Source organism: Exophiala dermatitidis, assembly GCF_000230625.1.
Source record: "Exophiala dermatitidis NIH/UT8656 unplaced genomic scaffold supercont1.4, whole genome shotgun sequence".
NCBI lineage: Eukaryota > Fungi > Ascomycota > Eurotiomycetes > Chaetothyriales > Herpotrichiellaceae > Exophiala > Exophiala dermatitidis.
In genome coordinates this window covers 2,769,095-2,786,712 of record NW_008751649.1, presented here as the reverse complement: position 1 = coordinate 2,786,712, position 17,618 = coordinate 2,769,095, and the positions used below count along the sequence as shown (strand labels likewise).

The following is a 17,618-nucleotide window of genomic DNA, read 5'->3' as shown; positions in this document are numbered from 1 at the left end:
CCACAACTCTGATTATTCGCAAGGTACGCCGGTGGTATAATGCTGCTTGACTACCAACAGAAACATTCATTTGTAGATGGCGTGCGAAGCTCCTATATGGCGACATTTGTCTGATAAAGGCCAATCACACTCGTGGCAAAGACTGGACGCAAACATCACAGATGCTACCCGGCGGGAGAGCGCTCGAGAGATACCCTGCTTCGATCAGCCCAACGTCGGCACCGGGCTCAGATGCAAGGGATCGTTGTGGGGCGTAAAGATAACGGATTGGCCAACATGGTGTCCTCTGAGCGCAGTAACAGGGCAGGAAACACAAGCTCAGGATAGCGTGATGCTCTGGTGCTTCGTCTATGCATTTCGCTTGCTCAATTCCGCTAAAAAGTTCATGTGGCTCGTCGTCCTGCCCGGAGCAGTTTGATACCGACCATGTTACCATCTTGAGACCTGAGCCACCTGCAGGGTACGCTCAGACCAAAGGCGCCGCGGAAGTGTCGATGGTGCCATGAGTGTTGCACTTGCAGACCGGCGGTGCATCGTAGCAACGAAATGATGGGGGCAAGGTGTGAATGGCGCAATATAACAGTTGTGATCTTCATATAGAGCATAGATTGTTCGGCTGGTTCGTTTTCAGAGGGTACCAGAGAGTCCAGCGAGTCCTGGCATTCAATTCCCAAAACTCAAGATCAGAGGCGGAGAAGACCTCCAGATATGCCTTCAACATTCAGTGCTACACCGTCCAAGCCGGGAGCTGATGTTGAGATAGACGCCTTACCTGAAGGTCTCAATAACACCACAATCTCAACTTCTGCTTTCGACGGCCCGAGCGCGCCAACACCTAGGGAGAAGGGAGGATTTATCGGCCGAGTGCGTCGACACCTTCGTACCGTTCAGCGCTATGTCTGGGACGATCCAGACAAGCCAGCGGAAGAGAAGTGGTTCCTGTTCAAGCTGGATGTTTTTCTCCTCACCTCGACGTGTCTCGGATACTTTAGCAAGAACCTCGATCAGGCCAACTTGAACAATGCCTTTGTCTCTGGAATGAGCGAAGCACTTCACATGTATGGAAGCGAGCTCACCTATGCCGGAAATGTCTTCACCGCCGGCTATGTGGTCGGTCAGCTGCCCGCTGTCATCCTGGCAACCAGCGTCCGCCCGTTCATCCTGATTCCCAGCCTCGAAATCCTATGGTCAATCCTTACCTTCCGTACCAGCGCTGTCACGTCTGTGTCGCAGCTGTATGCGTTGCGCTTCCTCATCGGCCTTTGCGAATCAGCATTCTTCCCAGTCATGATCTATATGGTCGGATCCTGGTACACCAAGCGCGAGCGGGGAAAACGTGTCACGCTCTTCTATTGCAGCGCCACCTTGGCCGGCATGTTCAGTGGTTACCTGCAGGCTAGAGCGTACAAAGGCCTCAACGGAAAGCTCGGCCATGCCGGCTGGCAGTGGCTGTTCATCGTGTGTGGCGTCATCAGCTTGCCCATCGCTCTGCTTGGATATTTCCTGTATCCAGATTTCCCGGAAACAACACGCGCCTTTTATATCACAGAGAAGGAGGCGAAGTGGGCAAGAGACCGCCTGGTCCAAGAAGGGTTAAAACCTCTGGGAGCCTCGGCCTGGAACAAGACCAAAATCTTCCGCATCATGGGACACTGGCAGTTCTGGCTTCTGCCCATCGGATATTTCCTCGTTCAAGGCAGCTTCCCCGTATATCAGCCGGTGTATGCTTTGTGGCTGAAATCCACGCATCACTCTGTTTATCAGATCAATGTGTGGCCCACTGGTCAAGTGGCCGTTGGCGTTGTGGTCCAGGTCCTGGCGGGGATGCTCTCTGATTCTCCCCTGCTCCGAGGCAGACGTTGGCAAGCGTTGATTGTCATGGCCAGTGGAACCTTATTCAGCACCATTGTCCTGGCTGTTTGGAATGTCCCGGACCGGCTCAAATATTTCGCATACTATCTGTCCTACTCCGCCGCAGGCGTGCCGGGCATTTATTTTGCGTGGTATCCGGACTTGATGCCGCACGATCATGAGATGCGCGGTTTCATGATTGCTGCTTCGAACATGTTCAGCTATATCCAGTCCATATGGTTCACCATCACGTTCTGGAGGACCATCGAGGCTCCCAGATTCCACAAGGGTTTTATCGCCGCATCATGCTGGGGCGCGGGATTGATCGTGCTCACGCTGGTCATTCGCCGGCTCGAAATTCGAGACAAGAAAAGGCATCAGATCAGAAATGTAGGGATTGGTGATGTTGAAAGTGTGCAATCAGTGGCCGCTGCCAATGGAAAGACAGACATTACCGCCGTTCCCGAGCCTCGGGCTGAAGAGTCTGACGACCGAAAGCAGAGGGTTTAACTGCTCTCACTACCAGCTGGCGGACAGCATGAATCCTCACGTCTTCTGCTTGAGATTGCCGGTGACCGGAAGGACGAAGCTAATAAAAACTCGAAGTGGGTGTTGAGCGGTACTGTATCGAAGGTGACTTGCAGGGCCACTTGTTGTTGGCGATAAGGTTGACGTTCAAGTTGGATGCCTGAAAATCCAGTGTAGAAGGGCCGCAAGCCTACCAGATGTACCGATTAATCACCTTTCAGCACCGCGAGCAACAACAACTTGAAGGCATCAGGCATTTCGCAGAGCAACAACTGCACCCAACTTGAAGCTCATTGCACGGATTGGAACAGACTCCCAATTTATCAATAAATGATACCCCCTCTTTTGCATGGCCTTTTACCTAACTATCGTAGTCACCTGTCAATAGCCTGTTGTCGACTCACTTGCTGGCGTGAGAACGTCAAACCCAGCCATTGACGGATCCTGCTTCTACTAACAAACGAGTCGACTCATCCCAGTGGTCATCTGTAGTCTGCTCGTACTCTCAACTGTTTGGCGGACCGTGGGTGTTTTCCGAAACTCGTATAAAATGCTACATGTCACATGGGCTGGCACTGTAGACCAGGCCCTTGGCAAGATCTTTGTAAAGCATTAGGTAAACACACATCGCGTCAAGGGCGAACTCATTGTAGAACCACTGCATAGTAAAGCTTCACAGCAAGCGCTGATCCACGAGAGAACAGCAACCCGCAGAATCCGCAGATCATGGACGGTAGATGTCAATGTGGCCAGATCCGCTTCACCACGCCCACGGCCAACCCCATCGCCATCTACATATGCCATTGCACCGAATGTCGGCACCAGTCATCGTCCACATACGGCATGACAGCCCTGTTCCCATCCTTTGAGATCGAGCCGCCTTATCCTGGCGCCATTGCCATTCACAGCCGTCCAAACCCGCATGGACGAACAGACGGGTACTTTTGCACAAAGTGCGGGTCGCGGCTGATTCATCGTCCCGTGTCACGTTCGGGAGAACCCGCCAAGGTCATCAGCGTCAAGTCGGGCTGTTTGGACGGTATGACTAGGGACATGTTGCGGACCGCCGTGCATATCTGGACCAAGTCGGCCGTTGTTGATATACCGGCCGGGGCGGAGCAGTATGAGGAAGAGCCGCCGGGCGGGAGTTTTAGCGAGGAGTGAGTGATCCGAAACCCAGGTAGTCTATCGCATCGGTTGCGCTCGAAGTCTTCTTCGGGATTAGATGTAGGATTGCCATTTGGGTACCTTATCTGTGGATCGAGGCACATGCAGTTTGAGTGCAGCTGGGCACCACTGCAAGCACTTGGCCTGCTTTCTCGAGCGCCTGGGTGGACAGATGGTTTCCTGCAGCTGAAGGCCAGAAATGGTTGTCTGAGCCATGAGGGTCTCATTTCCTGTGAGTCGTCCATCCAAAAAGATTGCCATTAAGGCGCCGGGCCATGGAACAGTCGAGGTATCTCAACTTTGCCTGGTTCTTGGGCGATAATGGATGGACCCGTGCCGGTCGTAATGGTATTTCCTTCCTCAACTGTTGTCGCTCCGTCGTGATGGTGCTCGTGCTCGTACGCCTTCTCGTCGTCGCTTTTGCGGTCGCAGCACCAGCAGCATATGAGCATCCACCAGCTGATAAGCTCCATAGTCAGCGGAAGCTTTTCTCAGGGCGTTGTTTGTGCTTTTCATCCACTAGTCGATGGCCTTGCGAACAACTGCTCTGTGGTCAATAGAAGAGTCAAGAATTGAGGATCATCCGGACGATAGAAGATAAAGTTCGCGGCCTCCAAGTATAATGTTGTTTCGAAGAAATGGTCGAACGATCGATGTTTGGGACACCTCCTCGTCTAATGCACGGTCGGAGGTGGCTGTGTCGGGCATCTGAAACACAGAAGGATTCAGCAATGCTTTCAGGGCAAAACGATAAGGCATTCTCAAAAATCGAATAGAAATATCCTCATGCCAGAAGGACTTGAATTATTATGACTCTATCCCGTGTTTTGTGGCTCCAGTCTCTGAAGGCCAGATTCTTTCAAGGCGCAGCCATCCTTGCAGCCTCTCATGACCAGCCCAGGCACCTCTCTACTCCCCCACCACGTAGAAGATAGTCTGCTGAAGCACACAGCAAGAGACATATAGCAAGGAGAGTGAAATCGACTCATATTCAATTATATGCAAAAATTATATTGCCATGCTGCTGACGCTCAAACCCAAAGAAATCCCAATGTATGCCGGCCGAAAATCCACTCGAGCTGCAATTCTTGAATAGACACTTTTTGTCCGCTTATACGTAGATGTAGCACAAAGGTCCACCGGTGGTGCTCATGACGTCTTGGTTGGTCACATCCTCGGCCAGACTGCCCATGATGATCGGGTCAGTCAACTTTCCAGGCGGGCTGCCGGTGGGGTCGAGCGTCGAGGTACCGCCGGCGAAGGCGTTGCCGCGGTTCTTCAAGTCTTGGTTCTGCCAGATCCACCAAGTGCGGTCGATCTGGGCGTGGTGCAGGAAGAAGGTTGGCTCGGCAGGCGAAGCGAAAAGATCACCACCTGGGTCGCCACCGGTGGTAAAGTGGCCGGCAGTGTGCACGCCATAGAAGCCAGCGGTGAAGTTTCCTTGCATGCGGTTTTCGAAAGACAGGATGTCGTGATAGTTGGCAATGAGGTCGTACACGTCCGAGTCCTTGGTCCAGTTGGACGAGACCCAAGATGAGATGTCGCGGCGCAGGCAGCGGGGGTTGTAGGCCAATGGGTCATCACTCTTGTAGTCGATGATGCCGGGGACTTGCAACGTCGGTGACACTGGACCCAAGTTGACGACGTAGTCCTTGAAAGGTCCGGTCTTGACGCAGCCACCGCCAGACCCCGGGGGAATGCAGTTCAGATTCGTGGTAATGGCGTTGGTGCAGTTGTGGGGTGCGTATTCACCATTGCCCGACATGCTGTACTCACTGCCGTCGAAGAGAGGCGAGTTCAGCGGGTCAAAGGCGTACTTTCCCCAATTCCAGTATGGCTGGTAGCCTGTGTAGCCGCACTCATTCCGGAGCGCTTGCTCGAAGGCCCAGGTAAAGTATCTGTGCCATGACAAGAAGTTGGCTGTGCCGTGGATGGACAGCGTCTGGTTGATGTGCACGGCAACAAAGTCATCATATCGAGTCTTTGCCCCAGCAGCGAATGCAGGGTCTTTCGATGGCTTCGACATCAAGCATAATTCGGCGTCGATGTATGCGCGTCTCTCCTGCTTGGAAAGAGTCGACCATTCTCGCCGGATCGCAGCGTTGAGGAGGTTGCACTTGCCGGAAGGGTGGGTGATCTGGTAGACCGCCAGGTTGACGAGGCCTTGGGCGGCCAAGACATCGGTTTGGAACGTCGACGCGGGGATGTACATTGACGACAGAGCAGCGTCTCGCTCTGCAAAGCTGTTTACGGCATCCTCCAAAGGCGCCGGAGCAGCCTGAGCGGAGTACGCAGCCAAGAAGGCCGGGAGAAGGTGTCGAAGCTGCATGACTGCTCGATTACTTGAAGTGACAAACAATGACCTTAAGCAAACGAGCGGCGGAACAGGACCTCAGCCGAGGATCCCAGAGAAACAGAACAAGCTTCGTGGGGAGCGAAAATCCCTAGGAGAAGAAGATGGGAGGAGAGAAACAACAGAGAGCTTATATTCAAGCAATCGTATCAGCACCACGTGGCCCGGCCGCATCCACGCCCACCCGTCATCTCAGATAGGCAAAAGAGTGGGAAGAAGAGGCAAACCGGTCCAAACAAAAAACACAACAGCTCTCCATGGTGCCATGGAGCTGCGTGTCCAACATTCGACTTCTAGAACTAGAGTCGTGTGGCTGTTGACCGGCACAGAGGACTAGTGATTTTCGAACGGGTCCCCGAACGCAGCTGTGGGATAGGGTGACAGTGACAAGGGTCAGATTGCAAACTCGGAAAATGCTCCTCAACTAGTCCCGAAATCAGACGTGGGACACCGAGTGAGTCGAGAAGATTGGAGGATACAGATGGTACTTGACAGCGGGTGGCATCTCGAAGGTTTGCCTTTTGCCCAGCAGTTGCCGATCATCCCGATTGTCGGGCAGCGTAACATCACTATTAACGTACCTGGTAGCCACCGTATGTCGGCAGTCTGTACGACAAGGGTTGGCAAAGTCGCCCCGATCTGATGGCTCTGCGGTGGCGAGGAAGCTGCATGATAATAATGGCAAAACTGCAGGCCGCAACACCCAGCAGTGGGCTGAGGGAAACACGAAAGGCAAGGAGGAAGCTCTAGCATGGAGACCGCTTCAATCGCTTTTCCTCTTCCCATTCTGATTGTGGATGTTAGAGGCCAACTTGAAGTGAGCAGAGCCTCCAGGCACAGGGTTCGTGGCCAGAGCTTGATCCCGGCGGCGCTGCCGAGTGGATACAGGACCCCGGCACTAAAACGTTCACTAAGACTGCAAGCTAAGTCTGGAAGGGATAAGCGCCACTTGGCAACCCGCGCTAAATTTGACCTCGGTTTCCGCCGGGCGACGCTGCAATTTTTCGGCTTCTTACTGCAGTCAAAGCTGTCAAAAGCTGAGACCCCTCCACACCAAAGACTTGGTTGCTCCGAGCCGCGATCTGTGCTCCATTGGGGAAGAGAAGTTGATCATGATGACATGCTCGTCCCCAGGGCATTATTCTATTCCCACAATCTTGCCTGGCAGCGCAGAGGTGTCCCATCTGTTACAGTGCATCTGGAATCAAGAGCCTCAATTTGTGTCACGTCAGGGGCCAGACATGGCAGACCCCATTTCGCTTCGTCACGCTTATTGTCCTCGTGCATGCGCGACGGAGCTTCTAACAGTGGTAGGATTAGTCAAGTTACATGGCGGTAGACGAGCACGCTCCCCGTACACCGCGCATTCTTGCTGGTCTGCTGAATGGTTGAGCGGGATAGTGGTGGGTCTTATCTAACCACATCAGCATTGGCAAGGCTCCGGTTCCTGCCCACCAGCGTCTCGTGAAGGAGGCGAGCGAAGTCTTTCACGCGATTCATAAGGGAGCGCGCCACCGGGTTTAGGGGGCCCACAGCCTCGGACCGGTTGGCCTCCTATATACCACACTTGTCGCGGAATTCAGAGCCCTATCTGCCCACTATTGGCCCCTTGCAACCTTGGTGGAGGCTTGAGTCTCAGCGATTCTGACCATCATCATAGCAGTCCAGCTCGTTCGAGATGTGACAGGTTCCACAACCTGAGAATTCTAGGGCAGCCTGGTGGGAAGACCAAGGAGAAGTTCTATCACTATTACTACTACGAAGTACAACGCCTTTTTGTGGCTTACCGGAGCCAAGCCAGTCTGGGCAGGGAAGTGCAGTATTCGCAACCCCTCCCGTTCTCCGGATCATCCACGTTCGTCCTTGTGGAAAGCTCCCATTTTATTAACTTGGTACGACACATGTTCTGTGTGGCAGGGAATGGTAACTTTTATTCAGGGCTGATCCCCCAGAGTTCTTAGCTCGCTACATGGAGGCCGCCATATACCATCCACTTGTCTCTCCCTACAGTCTTTAAAAAAGCTCGGACTCCCCTATCAGGAGCAAGTGCATCTCTTTACACTCTTTTGCGGTGCGGCCTCTGCCACAATGTTTATCCCGGGCGTCTTATCGAATTTGGTGGAGCGGCAAGCCGCCTCAAGTCCGCAATACAAGAATGAATCCAACACGGGCAATCTCATGGCCATCCACGGGACCTTCTGCGGTCTTGCGGTTGTTACAGTGCTTCTGAGACTCTATGTTAGAATATTCATGCTGAAGAGCTTGGGCGCCGATGATTATGTCATGGTTGCAGCAACTGTAAGTTCCCCCGCTTCCAGCCGTTTCCTCGAGAGAATGGAACCCTCGAGGAAGCTGCAATTTGGCGGGATGCATGCTGACAAGGCTTGGGGTGCAGGTCCTCGCGGTCGCGACCCTGGTATGCTTCATAGGGGAGGCTGTCGCAGGTGGACTCGGGAAACATCCTTCTCTCGTGTCGGCCCATGACTGGTCCCTGTTTCTGCATTGGCGATATTTCCATTCACTTATTGTCATGTTTGCAATCAGTCTGGTCAAAGTCTCCATCGCATGCTTCCTGCGCAGATTTGTGCCGAACAGGAATTACCAACGCTTCCTTCTGGGATCAATTATATTCCTGTGTGCTTTCATGCTTTCATGCGCAGGAACCCTGATCTTCAATTGCGGCACAGATATCTCCGCCAACTGGGACTTTGAATTGAAGGCTTCGCCAAATGTCCACTGCTTCAGCAACAGGACCTTTACCAACGTCGGTATCTTCAACAGCAGTATCAACATCGCGACCGACGTTCTCTTCGCCTTACTCCCTGTGCCAATCGTCTGGAAACTTCAGACCAACATAAGGACGAAGATCACGCTGGTGGGCATTCTCGGTCTGGGTCTCTTCGCCTGCGCTGCAAGTATCGTGAAGACGGTATATCAGGCTACTGCGCTCAAGGAACCCGACTGGACATACCATGACTCCTTCTTCATGTGGAACTTCCTCGAACTCACAATTGGTATTGTGGCAGCGTCTCTGCCTTCGCTTCGTCCTTTATTTGTGAGGCTACTCGGGGCGACCCAGAGACTTACCTCCAGCGGAGGGCGCAACCGACGCAACTACGCCAATTATGACGCGGATGGGCTGGGCTACCGGGTGACCAAGTCCAACGCCCGGGGCGGCACTGGAAATCCGGCCAGACAATACTACGCGTTCGGCTCTCGACATTCCACCGAGCTGGGAGATTTAGGCAGGGGTGCTAGTGAGAACGCTTTTCCGCCGGAAGATCCCAACAAAGTCGCAGGTGTGACCAGTACAGTGACTGCTGGAGACGATAGCAGCGACAAGGTCATGCTCGAACCAGATTTCCATTCCGCTGCAATCGACAAAGAGTGGGCAAGGCCTGCTGGGGCAGGAATCACGAAAACCACAACTGTTCAAATCGCACGATATTAAACAATCGAAACCTTTTGCGGTCCGGTCGGCAACAGCACGATACACAGGAATACGATTGAGTACGACATGTTGTTAACTCGGGATCGTGTCAACTCATCTATCAATGTCACACGGTTGAGCTTACGTGCAAATGACAAACTAGCTTATCTTTCCGGCTGCAGCATAGAGTGGCCTTTTCATGTACTGGAGCGGCTACCTTTTTTCCAGCGACTTCTCAGCTTGCGGTATTCCTAGGGATTGGCACTCTGCTCGGTGCAGTTCCCTTGGCTTGCACTGTCAAGGAAACGGAGCGACTACGACATCAAGTCATGTATGAATACTTCCTTCTTTGTTAACAACGATTGTGTCAGTCTGGTACAACTGTTCGAGGGGCCCTTGTAAAACCAGTCACCAATACACAGATACATATTGGCGATGCTATCTTCAAGACACCTTCCTTAGGTAATGATGGATGGTGACACAGCAAACGATCGAGAGAGCAATGGCCGCGATTCCGAAGTTCCAATGCGAGATTATCCTTCTATGCGCAGCGGCGGACGTCTACGGTGCTGTGTGGCAAATGTTGACCCTCAACGGAAGGCTCGAAGTCGGGGGATCTGGCTGTCGTCTCGCTGATCAGGCCCCAGTTTCAAGGGGGGCTCTTCAGGACAAGCTCATCGCAAGCGAAAGCCGAGACATCAGGGAAGCCACTAAGAAATTCAATCTAGACCGATGCTGCAGCGATTATAGCCTGAACTACCAGGGAAGCCGCGAGATACGACCATCCCAGCAGGCCACATGGTGCGGCGCTAATAATGCACTCTTTACGGGACCTGATTACGGTGACCGACCAGGGTAGCATTGCTACCCATGAGCTGTCGCGGTCGCTTCAAGTTCGTGTTCGGAGACTGGACCGAAGCTAAATGGTGCGACAAATGCACAAAATGAACAAGACCTATTGTGCATAAAAAATGTGCCCAACTCGTTGTCCGGAATAGTCGTTGTCTATGTTTTGTATTCTCCTCATGGACTTTGCGCATTTGGTTTTCTTCGGCGGACAACGCAGTACAAGACGCAGTCACCTTTCCGCGTTCTCCAATCCTTCCGGCTGATGCCATAAATTTCGCGCGAGGTGGAGGAACGAGAGGACCGCAAGTGACGGAGGCTACTCACCCACCTGCTACGTAGCCCGTGGAGCTGTCGGACCCTCCACTTGGGACTCGTGGCCAGTTACCGATGGTACCAGTTACAACTTAGTCATGGCCCCCCCCTGGAGAACATGGCAACACCTGCAATTTTCACGTCAAACTCGACCCGGCTCCCTGTCAAAGGCTGTCTTACTACTGAAGCAGCTTGACTCAACTGAGAATAGTGCGGCTGCACCACCCCGGTGGGACAAGGTTGCGAGCCTTACCGTCTCTGGCATGAGCTGGCATAGGCTTCCCGGACCGTTGGATGGCACATTTCTTCTGAAGCGAAAGAACGCTAATACATTCGGCATACCACCACTGCAGTTCAACAATGATGGCCCGCCTCACTACCGAAGGAGTAGTGCGTCCGCAAATGGTTTTCCAACTGAGGCTGACCTGTCCTGCCCGAAAGCAGTCTAGCTGCGACGTAGGTCTGCTACAACTGGGGCAATGGGGACAGCTACAATAATGCCATGGTTTGGTTCCGCCCCGGCTTTCAGGCTCGAAATGCGTCGACAAATTTCCAAATCATGATGATGGCAAAAGCGAGATTGACCATGCAGTCCATCTGCAGTAGTAGGAGGGGAGACGACATTCACGCCGCTCTCAACCACCGGCACAAAAAGTACCATGTTGTAGGTACAGGGCATACCTTTTAAATCTGAACCACATGAGTATCGCCAATGCCTTGGTTGGAATATCCAGGATCAGAACCACAATACTACTACTCCCGCACGTGTTTCGGCACGAGGAATCCTCTCTCGACTACGCGTTGAGCTGAACGGTATGTTCCTACTAACTTGAACGGTAGGCGGCTCAAGAACCCAAGCGTTTCGCTACTGGGACACATGCACTATGCCTTGGACGAAAGAAGGGCACACCAGACCTACCCTCGGCCCGAAGCGGAAGTTGTGCCTTTCACAATTGACGATGTACGACCTTTCCACTTCATTGAGATGCGCAGGGCAGATACCACATGGCAGTGCTCATCCAAGGAATCGGATACTACTGACCATCTCCATTTTACTTCCTGCTCGAGATGCTTATTTAGTTGCTTCTGGAAGGAATCTCGCTTGCACAATGGTCGAGCGTACTATGTGAGTACCCTGGCTAGTCGAAATATCGCTTACAGGAACCCAAAGCCGTTGTACCAGCAGCCCCACTTGCACTACTTGCTGGTTGCTGTTTTGGATAGAGAACCGAGGACCCTTCCAGGCAATACAACTACTTTCTTCGGGAGACCGACCGGCTCCCCAGCCTCGATCAGGACCTATCACACCATATCGAATTCTGTGGGAGTTGCATGGCGCCTCGGGCCCTGCATAATTGGCAATCAGATTGCCAACACAACACGAACACAGCACTCAGGTACAATGTTGTACATCCTACACCATCCGCTCAATCACCACATTCCCAGCGACCATCATGTGCAGCGCTCATGTCTTGATCTACAAAATTCTATTTGCTCACGGATCCATCACCTACTATTTGCAGTAGTAGGATTTATTATTACTCAAGTCCCCGATTTTTTCTTTTTTGACAGCTAGACGTCCGAGACAGCTGCCACGGCCACCTGCAGGATTTCCTGGTGGCCATATACCACCACCACCACTACTACCACTATACCGAACTAGTAGCATTCTGATATGCAGCTACCACCACTGGCACCTTTCCACACTACCTAACTAGCAGAACATCTGCAGTTCAAATTCAAGTTATCGATGCATTTGCCACTGACACCTGGGAAGCCCACCTTCCTCTTTAAAATCCCAAATTCCGCTTCTGCAACCAGGCAACCGAACGACAGCGACTACTACTGTTAATGTCGGCATTGCGGGACGTCAAATCCGTCTGTGCGGCGTGCAGTGCGGGCTTACTACTACTGCTACTACTACTGACTATGCAACGGTACATCGTCCTGCATTCAGCTCGCTCTCGGACCAACACCAGCGATTCGGTGACACCTGAGTGACTACTATTATACTACTACTACCAAATTACAAACTAACACTGACCCAACAGAACAAAAACCAACAACTTTGAACATGCAAAAGGAGGCCCGACCTTCAAGTTCGCCGTGGGCATCCTCACTACAACTACTACTGTACCGGCTCGGAGAATCCATGGAGAGACAGGCCACTACTGGCATACCGGACCAGACCGGACAAGACCTCACCCCCAATAATGTTGCAGGTGTTAACTTTTTCTTCCATGGCCACTACTACTGTACTACTGTGCTGCTACTGACCAGGAGTTCACCCACCGGTCCCCATCCCAGCCCAGAGGGATCAATAATATCATTTTATTATCACTGTGTCATTCTGTGAACAAATTCATTGTATACGCAGAACTGTTCGGGGTTCTTGCCTTCAATTCCGCAATATAATGTACTCATTAACCGTGACCGAACAATAATACATACCTATTTATTGGCTGTTTGTTTTCCTTGGAATCTCATTATCACCTACCTACAGTACATCGTTGCGCGGGAAAAGACATGATCAATACTGTCTAGTACACCTACTGCGTCGAGGGTTCCATTATTACGACCTAAGGAGAAGAAGACCCAATCACGATTACCTGGTACCAGTGGCCGCGTTGATAGGTCTTGATCAGGGTACCTAGCCTAGATTGCTACTGTCGTAGTTGTACAGTCCGAGGTTGAAGCAATCGAACCACTCACTGTATGCTGCATTTCGCGACATGTGCGATGTATAGAAGGTACTACTGCACACAAATCATTCCAATTTGGCTTTGACCCGCACGAGTGCTTGCTCTAATTCAGATCTGGGATAAGTCTAAAGGACGCGTCACATTTCATTTCGTTGGGAATGGTTACACTTCCATTTCCCATTTCATTTCATTACATTTCAACTATTAGGTACCTTAGTTTCTGGCGGGGCACTAACTACCCCTTTATCCCTTCAAGTGCGCTTCAATAACGGCTATCATACACCACGTGCGCCTGGAGGCTTGCATGAGAGAGGGAGAGAGAGCTCCAAAGATCCTAGGATGCCACTTGATTAAAGGGGGCTATCTAGTTGTGTTCATCCTCCAAAAACAAACCTACAGGTTCGCCTGAAGCACGTCCTTGCCACCCTGAATCTCCGATTTGGACGGCATGCTTCCATGCCTCATCAACTCGGCCGACTTTGTCATGACGGGATCCATTTGCATGCTGGCCACGGCCACAATCTTATCTCCCTTGGCATAGTAGGCTGCAAACTTGCTGTTTTCAGGCTCACCTTTGATAATGAGATCGTCCCATCCGATGGCCCCAGAACCGCAGTATCGTAGCTGGCTGCCCAGGGCGGACCAGAAGATGGGAATGAATGGTTTAGGCTTGCTGCCGGGCTGTGCAATGAGCTGGCCAACGCTGCGGCCCATGTTCTGTGCGACGTTCCAATGCTCAATCCGGACCGGTGAACCGTTTCCTCCAGGTCCATGATACGGGTAGGTCGCAATATCTCCGATGGCATAGACGTCTGTGAGACCCTTGACAGCAAAGTTCTCGTCGACTGCCAAACTGCCGTCTTCCAGCAATTTGACGCTCGGGTTGTCGCGCAGATACTCGGTGGCCGGGGCAACACCAATGCCCAAAATCACCAGGTCGGCTTCGAGCTCGGTTCCATCTTTCAGCTTGACGGCACCCACGGAGCTGAGGCCCAGCGCGTTTGCCAGTTTCGAAGCCGGTACTGCCGATTCCACGCTGGCGTTCATGTAGAACTTGGCGCCATTCTTCTCCAGCATCCGTTGGAATATCTGGCCGACTTCCGTGCCCATGACTCGTTCCAACGGTGCAGACTCCATCCCGACGATGGTTACCGAGTTCTCCTTGGCCAGAGCGTTGGCGACTTCCATACCGATAAAGCTGGAACCGATAATGACAATCTTCTTGCCCTTATCTCCCACGGCGCTGACGATGGCTTGGGCATCGCTGACTTTGCGTAGGAGGAAGATGTTGGAGAGGTCCTTGAAGCCCGGAAGTGGCAGCTGTCGGGGCGTGCCGCCGCTGGCGAGAATGAGTTTCGTGTATGGGTACGGCATGCCGCTCTTGGTCTGTACCGCCTTTTCATTGAAGTCAACCGAGGTGACTGTGTCTGACACGAATTCGATCGAGCCGTCGGCGTACCATTCTTCAGGCTGAAGATAGATCTTTGAAGGGTCCGTGATGAGGGCTTTGGACAGTTTCGTCCGGTCGATCGGGTATCCTTCGGTCGTGATGACTGTGATTTGACCGGGGTACCCAAGTTCTCGGAGTTTGAGCAGCGCACCGAATGTGCCTGAGCCACTGTGGTTATGGTGAGTATAGTTGTATACACTGGTTTGTAGGGAGGCAAGATCTGAGCAGTATCAACATACCCCCCAACAATGACCACCTTGTCTGAAGAAGTCGGTTTGGTTTTAATGTTAACCTTTCTCTGGCCGCCCTTGATGTCCGCCTCTTTGCCCTTGATGTATACACCATCCGGTTTCTCGATCACATCGAATTTGTTCAGTGCGTTGGGTGCAGGGGAGTCCTCGACATCACCAGTCTTGACATTGAAACATGCTATCCATGAACGGTCAGCAACTGCCTGGAGCCTCAAGCACGGTTGGAACAAGGGCAAACTCACCGCCGTGCCACGGGCAGGTTAATCGGCCCTCAGGAGTGACCACGCCGTTCTTCAGTGGAGCGCCATAGTGTGTGCAGTTTGCGTTGAGGGCCGATACTTCGTCTCCGATTCTGACAAGCAGGACCTTTCCACCTTCAATGCCTTCGACCTCTGCCTCCACCTTATCTAGGTCATTCAGTTCGAGCTTGGACAAGCCTTTGAGTTTGAACTCTCGGGCCATTTTGGCGGGGTAGTGTGAAAAAGGTCTGGTGAGGAACGCAGTTGCGGATGCAGAGCGGGGCGCGACGAGAGCGGAAGTTGACTTGTACAGAAGTGGTTTACAAGGAGCAGAAGAGCAATGTACGGCAAACAAGCGGGCGGTAGAGCGGGCGAACATGAAATCCCGACACTGGCAGGAGGGGAAAGACAGAGAGATACGGTGGGAGGGTGTTCAATAACGAGGACTTGGACATGTATAAATCGGTTGCTGAGGCTGCCATCGGCATATAGTGGGATGGAGTAGTAGTGGTGGTGATGACCGCAGCCTGAGGACCACTGGTCGGCTCACGGTTCGAGAGGATACCAGCATCTACACACTGCAGGGAGTGATACACACACCACGCTCGATGTCAGTAGTGGATGATGCTTGCACTCAATTGCTCCAGCGCATCAACAATCGCGAGTAAGAAGGGCCCCAACTTGCGTCATTGTTTCCATTGCGCATAGACATTGGCCAATGGAGTGTCAGGAATTGTTAAGACAAATGAACATCACGTGACGGTTGCGGCCCATACAGTATTTTAGTCAGCAAGTGCAATCGAGGTCACCGAAGTAACGCCAGCTTCCGGACAGTATCCATCCCTAAACCACGACAGCGGTACAGCACCACATCATATCGCTGCTCGGATCTTCAATATGTCATTCGATGTCGTTGACCGACAACCGGCCCCGACAGTCTTGACGCAACGCTGCCCTCTCGGCTTCTGGCCAATGCCCCACTCATCAACACACTCGGATCTCCTGTTCGATCACCCGGTGTCTGGGATTGACTCCGGTGCTGGGCCATCTCGAACTTTGCGCGCTCTTCCTCGACGATGCGCCTCTCCGCCTCGTCGTCAAGCAGCGTTCCCTCAATCTGCAATGACCACTTGTGCCGGTCGTGGGAAGGAACCACTTCTGTGTCCACGACCCGAAACTTCTGCGTAGGCGGGATCTTGGACCCTTTGGCGTCGACGAAAGAACCAACATCCGCAAGTTGAACCTGAGATACTGTAGCGTCCTGGTCACCTTCTTCCACGGCCGCGTTTTCGTTCTCAGGCGTCTGGCTTGACGCACCATCCTCGTCCCGCAGCCGGCCCTTCCTCCCTTTCTTTTTGTTCTTTCTGATCTCTTCTCGGCTGGGCCCGTTCCATGTCCAGTCCTGCGGGATTCTGGATTTGGCCACGGCCGTCTGGAAGTAGTTGTAACTCACGAGGCCTACGAACCCTTCCGACATGACATTCGTCCATCCGTAGAGCTCATCTCCCCGTTCAGGTCGGAACACAAGGAGCGTGACAGTAAGCCAGACCCAGCACACCCCGAACTCGTCGGCTGTTTTCGCTAGAACCTCGGCTTGAGGATGAACATCGCCAGTTGACGGAGGTAGAAGAGGTAGATTGATGGCAGTGTCAGGTTTGGCGGACAGGACGGGATCAGAGAACCCAAGCACTATGCCTTGTGCTGGTGGAAAATACGTAAGGAGCAACGGCGCCAAATGCGTAGCAAGTATGGCCGAACTGCTGGCTTCGAGGGCAATGGCAGGAATAGACAGGTAAAGAGACAGTCGGGTAGAGTTGAAGGACGAAGGTTCAGTCGAGTTCAGTAGGTCGGCCATAAACTCTGGTTCTACGGCTGCTCCATCGTCGCCATCCATCGTTGTTGATGCAGTTGCCTGTGGCACTTGCGTAGTCGAGTCTTCTTCTTCTGCTTCTGGCTCAGGTGACGGTGCGTCCGGTAGCTCGACGTCTTCGGGCTCTGCAGGTTCCTGAACGGGGGACGTCGGCACCTTCTCTTTCTGCTTATCCTTGGATTTCTTCTTTTTCTTCTTGTCCCCTCCAGTTGGAGTCTGCCCTTCTGCTTGTGCAGCTACTTCAATAGGCTCTTCAGTCGTTGGCGCCGGTCCCTCTGTCCGCTGCTTCTTTTTCTTTTTCTTTTCCGAAGACTCTTTCTCGTCGGCCCGGTGTTTCCTTTTTTTGGGAGTGTTTAGAGAATCGAGGTTGTGAGACGGCGAGCCATGTCTACCATCCACCTGGGCCGACATCTTGACGCACAGTAAAAGGTAGACGAGATATGAGCTAGTATTCACAGTCTTGCGACGAGCGACTCAATCACGATACAAAATTTTGAAAACTGCACTGCGCCGGCAGATCATCGGCGTCCGGAGAAACATTTTTACAGGGCCGGCTTGGCCGACTTTCACATGTGTTGTACGGCCACTTATTAATGGAACGGGCTACCAGGTATTC

General features: G+C 52.6%; 6 protein-coding genes across 6 annotated transcripts; 3 read left to right on the top strand and 3 right to left on the bottom strand.

The window, feature by feature from the left end:
* The first annotated feature begins 59 nt into the window (after nt 1-59).
* HMPREF1120_05318 (retrograde regulation protein 2) lies at nt 60-2,733 on the top strand. Its single transcript, XM_009159487.1, has one exon. It carries the CDS (start codon nt 709-711, stop codon nt 2,359-2,361), a length of 1,653 nt encoding a protein of 550 aa, XP_009157735.1. The 5' UTR covers nt 60-708; the 3' UTR covers nt 2,362-2,733.
* Nucleotides 2,734-3,016: 283 nt separating this feature from the next.
* Nucleotides 3,017-4,369, top strand: HMPREF1120_05317 (uncharacterized protein). The gene has a single exon (XM_009159486.1). The coding sequence runs from the start codon at nt 3,106-3,108 to the stop codon at nt 3,541-3,543; it is 438 nt and encodes a 145-aa protein (XP_009157734.1). The 5' UTR covers nt 3,017-3,105; the 3' UTR covers nt 3,544-4,369.
* Nucleotides 4,370-4,657: 288 nt separating this feature from the next.
* Nucleotides 4,658-5,875, bottom strand: HMPREF1120_05316 (tyrosinase; the record flags this gene model as incomplete). Its single annotated transcript, XM_009159485.1, has 1 exon — nt 4,658-5,875. The coding sequence occupies one exon, from the start codon at nt 5,873-5,875 to the stop codon at nt 4,658-4,660; it is 1,218 nt and encodes a 405-aa protein (XP_009157733.1).
* A 1,192-nt stretch (nt 5,876-7,067) lies between these two features.
* On the top strand, nt 7,068-13,786 carry HMPREF1120_05315 (phosphatidylserine decarboxylase). The gene is made up of 2 exons (XM_009159484.1): nt 7,068-8,197; nt 8,295-13,786. Exons 1-2 carry the CDS (start codon nt 7,988-7,990, stop codon nt 9,348-9,350), a joined length of 1,266 nt encoding a protein of 421 aa, XP_009157732.1. The 5' UTR covers nt 7,068-7,987; the 3' UTR covers nt 9,351-13,786.
* On the bottom strand, nt 13,586-15,511 carry HMPREF1120_05314 (flavorubredoxin reductase; the record flags this gene model as incomplete). Its single annotated transcript, XM_009159483.1, has 3 exons — nt 13,586-14,810; nt 14,882-15,071; nt 15,136-15,511. The coding sequence occupies 3 exons, from the start codon at nt 15,509-15,511 to the stop codon at nt 13,586-13,588; spliced, it is 1,791 nt and encodes a 596-aa protein (XP_009157731.1).
* A 513-nt stretch (nt 15,512-16,024) lies between these two features.
* On the bottom strand, nt 16,025-17,413 carry HMPREF1120_05313 (DNA-directed RNA polymerase I subunit A43; the record flags this gene model as incomplete). The annotated part of the gene is made up of 1 exon (XM_009159482.1): nt 16,025-17,413. The coding sequence occupies one exon, from the start codon at nt 17,411-17,413 to the stop codon at nt 16,025-16,027; it is 1,389 nt and encodes a 462-aa protein (XP_009157730.1).
* Nucleotides 17,414-17,618: the final 205 nt, after the last annotated feature.

What these genes read in the sequence shown, in the direction of transcription:
- HMPREF1120_05317 (XM_009159486.1), top strand. Translation starts at nt 3,106, where the DNA reads ATGGACGGTAGATGTCAATGTGGCCAGATCCGCTTCACCACGCCCACG.
- HMPREF1120_05315 (XM_009159484.1), top strand. Translation starts at nt 7,988, where the DNA reads ATGTTTATCCCGGGCGTCTTATCGAATTTGGTGGAGCGGCAAGCCGCC. An exon ending in ATGTCATGGTTGCAGCAACT is followed by an intron (nt 8,198 to 8,294) that starts GTAAGTTCCCCC and finishes CTTGGGGTGCAG; the next exon opens with GTCCTCGCGGTCGCGACCCT.
- HMPREF1120_05318 (XM_009159487.1), top strand. Translation starts at nt 709, where the DNA reads ATGCCTTCAACATTCAGTGCTACACCGTCCAAGCCGGGAGCTGATGTT.